At 43.8% G+C, this 6357-nt stretch overlaps 1 protein-coding gene across 3 annotated transcripts in view; it reads right to left on the bottom strand.

Moving 5' to 3' along the window:
• Positions 1 to 1828: 1828 nt before the first annotated feature.
• The window catches only part of DMXL2 (Dmx like 2), a 117099-nt gene continuing 112570 nt past the window's right edge, over positions 1829 to 6357 (bottom strand). For all 3 annotated transcript variants that reach the window (XM_019504203.1, XM_019504205.1, XM_019504204.1), the window contains 3 exons: positions 6175 to 6227; positions 5551 to 5768; positions 1829 to 3335 (listed from right to left, as the gene is read on the bottom strand). In XM_019504203.1, coding sequence (XP_019359748.1) covers positions 3126 to 3335; positions 5551 to 5768; positions 6175 to 6227 — 481 coding nt within the window. In that variant the 3' untranslated portion in view covers positions 1829 to 3125. The remainder of the gene's footprint in view (positions 3336 to 5550; positions 5769 to 6174; positions 6228 to 6357) is intronic.

Raw genomic sequence — 6357 nt, 5'->3', positions numbered from 1 at the left:
GGGCTTGGGCAGGGGATGGAGCTGGCTTCTTGCTGCTGCGCACATTCCCAGAGGTGGTTGGAAAGACTCATGCCCCCCCAGATTTGTGGGCAGGGCAGGGGCGGGCTGCCTGCCCTGCTGCCCTCCCCGGGGCCTCTGTAGCTCAGCTGGGGAGGCTGGGAAGAGCAGGGCTGCGTGGGAAAGCGCCTTGCTGCTGCAAACTCCATGCTGCCCTGACAAGGCATCCCCTGCCCACATGGCAGCAGTGAAGGGCACAACCCTGCACTGCTGCCACACACCGCTATCCCGTCTCACTCCTGTGGCTGTACATTCCAGTCCCCAAGCCCCACACCCCTCCCAGCTGGGCAGCAGTCCCAGCCCTGCCCAACTCAGTCCCTCCCCCGTCAAAGACTTACCTGCAGGAGCTGCTCTCCAGGCTGCCTCGTGGCCATGTGCATGTGCATGCACAGAGTATCCCTGCCTTGACCCCCCTGCTCTCCTTCAGCCCCTTGCAGGCTGGAACTGTGCCAGCTTGAAGAGAGCTCTTTGCGAAAGTGCAAAATCCATGGATTTTCCCATTAAAATGAAAAATCCGTGTTTCCCTTAGGTGAAGGGGAAAATCTGCATTTTTCTCTGTTTTCCTGTGGGAAATAGAAAACCCAAATCCCTGGTTAGGTTTGGGAGGGCTGTGGCTTAGGAGTCAGGGGCTGGGACCTGCATTCTTTGAGCTAAGGGGCAGGGGGAACTCTGATTTTCCATGATAAAAAAACCAATATCGAATACCAACATTTATAAGTGTTTAAAATTATTTTATTACTGTGATTAAGGCACTGGTAAGCTTCCAAATTGCTTTAAAATGGTAAATGTATCACATGAGTAACCTCTTCCTTTCTCATTGTAGAACATTATTATTGCTGCTGCTCTCCTCAACTGCAGAAATGGCTGCATTCCAAATGGTGGGAGTGATCTCTATATTTTAAAGCACATTTCATTCTTTCTGGATGAAGGATGGTACCTGTGTTGTACAATTTACGATTTTTTATTAATACTTGTGAACTCTTGAATTCTTTTGCTTCTATGAGTTTTAGCTGAAAGTTCCCTTCACCTAAGTACAATGAATCTCGCTATTCAGACAAAGAGTGTTAGGCTAGTGTTACAGTTGCTTAAGTGTGCACGCATGCACACACACACCCCTCCCTTGCCTTCCCCACCCCCCAGCTCACTTGGATTTATACCAGATCTTTCCATTTTAAGTTTATTTTATATTTTAAAAAAAATCAGATTTACTGAATCTGCTTAATTTACCTTCCACTAGAAATAACGGAGACTTGTTTTTGCGTTGCTCATTTTGACTTCATGAAAACTCTAAATTCCACATGATAGAGCCTTAAAAAAAAATGGACCCATGGATTTTTTTGGGGTATGAAAATTAGAGGTAGGAATTTCTTCTCACCTGTAGGACAAGTTTAATGCAAGGCAATAATGGCAGCATTTGATTTCTGATGCATATCAAAGGAATGTGTCTCCTGTTTTCATCAATGACAATGGTTTTACAGGTAGTTTCAGCATAGGCACCAAGTATTGACCAAGCAGGACAATGAATTCTGAACACCGTCCAACTGCCAGGAATCATGTTGCTGCTGAAATAGCATAGGATATGTGCATTACAGAACCAAATTTCAGTTCTGTTAACCTTGCACTTTTCCAGAGCTTTGAGAAACAAAAGTAACTGAACTAGCACGCCTCCCTTTTCCCAGTGCTTGACCAGGTACACATTTTATGTGACCCATGGAAGGCTCAACAAGTCTGTTTAACTGCAAGATAAGGGAGAACACAGAAACTAACCTAGTCCATGAAATAAAAGAAATTTATTTAACTTACAAAGGTAAAACTAACAAATGACATTTACTTTTCCTTCATATACATACTGCACATCCTGCAATTAAAATCACCTCTGGAGAAAGGTGCATTTTATCCCATTATATTTTACAATACAGCACAGACACCAAATTTCTCATTGAAATAGTAAGACGATGTAACATTTAAATACACAGACATCTGTTCTAGTATCTTAAGAGCACGGTTTTTGTTTACAACAGGGAAAAATACATCTAAGTATGACAACAGTGGCTAGTATATTACAAGCAAACAATATTGAACTCTGCATAGTTTATACAATACATTGTGGTAATAATTTTGATTACCAGTTTTTATCAACTATTTACTAGCTGGCCACATGAAGCCTAACATTCATCTGAACTGTGGCACTGGGTGTTCTATTGGTTTTCTCTTAAATAGCTTCATTTAAAGAAGTCTTTTAAAAATGTTTTCTGAACAGACAAGAGTTTCAAAACTAAAAGCAACTACAAATGTGTTTCTCTTCACTACAAACATTTAATGTTCACATCGCATTGCTAATGTAAAGGCAGGCCTCAAAATATAAAACACAGCTGTCAGAAGAAAGAAAAAGCAATGTGCAAAATAAAAAACCTTAAATTTAAAAATGTGTTTATGTGCAAGTTACAGTGTCAACTGCATATTAATACTTACTGGGAAAACATCAACATGAAATAATACATGTCTCATAGTACATTCTTCATTGCACACTGTTCCACAGCTTTTGCATCCATTACACTTTCCTTCCTTCATATACTCAGATTATACTTCATTAAAACCAAACTATGTTTAGAATGAGAAGTTGTAGACATGCTTCAATTAGTGGCAAGAACTGGAAGAAAAATAAAACCTGAATCACATTAAAAACTATTTACTGACTTTGAGCCACAGTGCTTGTACCTGACTGACAACTTTTAGCATCTTTACAGTACGTTTGCTAAATGAGTCCTGCTGTAGGTTACTGAGCAATAACCCACCTATGACTACAATGGGTTTTATTTTGTTTGTACAATACAGTACATGCATTTCCATCCCATTGATCCATGTAGGCAATGCTCAAAATAATACATCTGTTTTACAAGTCATTGTCTGTGTTTCACATAGTATTCAATGCTGCAATAATTGCTTTGAAAGTAACATATGGTAATTCCATTCCTTAATGCATAAATAGCTAGTTGTGTGCATTTCCTTAATGCACATTCAGCTATTTAACAGAACTTCATGTAAAAATAGGAGTAGCTCACATAAATCTACAGAAGGTCAAAAATGCCTATGGGGATGTTGAAAGCATTAGGTAGAACCCTCATTTTCAATGTGCCATCCGCTCCACAGGAGAAGATGCGATTGCCTTGAACTGTTTCAATCTGCATGACTCCAGCTCCGATATTTCTGAAGATGGACTGTTTGGCATGTTCGTTTTTAAATGAATGAATTAGACCATAGCCTGTTAGTCTCCATACCTGTATTAAAAGAAAAGGATATGAGATGGAAAGGGAATAAAACATTCAAATAAGCCCATTAAATTTTGGTTTGGCATCTGCTACCAGAGGCAACTGCAGTTCCACGATTCTCTAGATCAGAAGTTCCCAAACTTTTTCTTATTGTGTATCCCCTTCCTGATTTACCAGCTTCCTGTGTTCCCCTACCAGCATATGTTTAATAGGTTAACCCCTTAAATGCCAATTATAGTGAAAATTAAATCTGCCATTACACAGCTGCTCCCATGTACCCGCCACAGATGTCTTGCATCCCCCCCAGGGGTATGCATATCACAGTGTGGGAACCTCTGCTCTAGATGCTCTTGTACTGGCACAAATTAGAGCAATCTAGGGTCTGCTTTAAATGTACAGCAGCTGGCTTTCATCTTCGGTCTTACTTTATACCAGATGAGACTTTTTCCTTTGCCAGGGGAGTCCAGAACAGCAACAGAGGACCTGGTGCCTAATTAACATGTATAATACAAGTTCCTGACTTGAAACCAGTTCCCCAAAGTGTGGAGAGCCTGCAAATTCTGATGAATTCAGGATCAGGCCTGAAGGCCACAATATCATACAGCTCAGCTAAGAAGCAAAACACTTGCTCTCATTCTCTCTGTTTCCTTTCCTCTTGCATCCTGGATCATGATTAGCTGCTTCTATAATTCCAGTAACAAGTATTCTTATTGGGAATTTGATGTTACTGTGGCTGCTATACAGTACAATGAGCTGTGTGTTCATCTGAAAAAGCACTGTTGCAGTGAAAAAGAATACATGGGGGCAAAAAAAGCTCAGAATTAGGGGTGCACCAATAAACATTTTGAGGGCCAATACCAATAGCCCATGTTTAAGGAGGCATACTGGCCAATACCAATCTGATATCTGATACAGTTGGCATCAGTTGGTAGGTCCAGTGTGGTGGAAGGGGAGGGCAGGGGCATGGGGGCACAGATCAGTGCCCCCTGCAGTGAGGGCAGGGGCAGCTGCTGCCCAGCCGAAGGCCGGGAGGGGCGCACGGGGAGACACACAGGATAGAGGTGCGGCTCATGGGGTAGGGGCAGCTCCTGTCACTGCTTGCACCCCGGGGGGAGGGGGGGTATGTGTCCCCAGATCTGTGTGGCGTGGGGTGGGTGGCAGCTGCGGGGTGGAGCTGAAGCCGGCGCTGTGTGGGGCTTTTCATTCTGGGGGCTGGGCTTAGAGCGGGCTCCAACGGCGCTGGGAGGGGGCTCTGGCCACCCCGAATTTCACTGCAGCTCCGCTCCCAGCCCTGTGCCGCCGTCCACTGCAGTCCCAGCTGAATGCCCCACCTCCATCCAAGTGCCAGAAAAAGTTGGGGCTGGGCCAGGTGGTGGCATGTGGCTGAGAGCAGAGCTGTGACAAAATTTGGGGTGGCTGCAGCCTCCTCCCAGAGCTGCTGGAGCCTGCTCTGAGCCCAGTCCCTAGCAAGAAAAGCCCCATGCAGTGCCAGCTCTGGCTTCAGCCCGCAGGTGCCGCCTTCCCCGTGCCACACACATGTGGGGGCATCCCCCCCTGCAAGCAGCGGTGGAAGCCTCCCCAACCCCACAAGCTGCGCCACTATTCCCCATCCCCCCCCTGCACTGGCAGGGCAGCATCTGCCCCTGCCCCCTCCCTCACTGCGGGGGGCCTTGATCTGCCCCCCCATGCCCCTTCCGACTTACCAGCTGGAGGCAGCTCGCCATGCTGCCGGCTCTGTTCCATGCTGTGCTGCAGCTGTGCACAGCATGGGCATTTATCAGCCAAATTATCAGACCCGTAGGGCCGATATCCGATATAGACAATTGTCTTCATATCAGTACCGATCTGATGCATCAGTGCACCTCTACTCAGTGTTTATAAAGGATAATAGGATAGTAAATTCAACATAATGTGTTGTGCTTTATCCCTATACAAGTGCAGACATTAATTCAAAAGGCATCTGAGAGTGGCTTTTTACTAGAAAAGACAAAAGTTAGAAAGAAAATGAATTTTATTTTTTAAATGTACATTGTAAATTTGGGGAAAACATCTCACATACAAAAAAATAATATAGCCAAGTTAGTTTTCTATGTTATCTACTTATTCATATTTGCTTGTCGACACAGTATTGTTTGTATCAAGTAAGTACATTGTTCTACTGGATAATTAAAATGTACCATTCAGGAGTGGAAAAAAGCTCAGATTCCAATGCTGATAACCTTACCTTCATGTTACCTTCCGCTGAGCCTGTAGCAAAGTATTCTTCAGAAGGGTCCAGGGCAAGGGCTTTAACAGCTGATTCATGGGCTTGGAACGTATGAAGGATTTGTCTCTGTCTGATGTCAAAAATGCAGATGTATCCCTTCCTACCTCCAGAAATCAATAGTTGCTGTTTTGGTGCATACTGAAGTACTGTGGCACCATGATCATGACAAGTGAACGCTGAGCGAGAAGAAACATTATGAGCATAGCTGTAAGTAGCTTTCCATTTTAAAGTACATTTCAGCTAGGAAAGGTGACTTGGACATTTTCTAGCTCCATCGATCTGGTAAGTATAGTGAGTCATGCCACTGACATTAATCGCAAACTTCTTTTGCTTTTCTTAGAGCTGCAGAGCCAATGGGTCTTCGAGCGTATGAAATGGATACTATTATGTTTTTAATAATGTTGGTAATTTTAGCACGTATCCCTGCAGCATACATGTGGTGTGTTACCAAAAATGTTAAAACTGCAGTCAGGCGAATCAAGCATCTCTCTACAGATCTTCTTCCCACCCCCAGAATCCACACAAAAATCATACCTGGGTTCTTACATTTTTTAAAAAGTCACATTTCACTGCAGTACTTACCGTGTATGAGACTGTTACCAGGTGATACCAAAGTGTCCCATAAGCACACATTTCTGGTGGAAAAAAAAAATCATTAATGGTCCTCTGCTAAACAATTGAGAGGGGGAGGGGTTGAGAGCTGCACAGAATTTGCTAAAGTTGTGTCAGAGGCTTGCAAAGCAGAGCTGAGCAGGAACAGTGGAG

Source organism: Gavialis gangeticus, unplaced genomic scaffold, assembly GCF_001723915.1.
Source record: "Gavialis gangeticus isolate Ggan-Ray unplaced genomic scaffold, GavGan_comp1, whole genome shotgun sequence".
Lineage (NCBI taxonomy): Eukaryota > Metazoa > Chordata > Crocodylia > Gavialidae > Gavialis > Gavialis gangeticus.
This window is presented reverse-complemented; position numbering and strand designations above follow the sequence as displayed.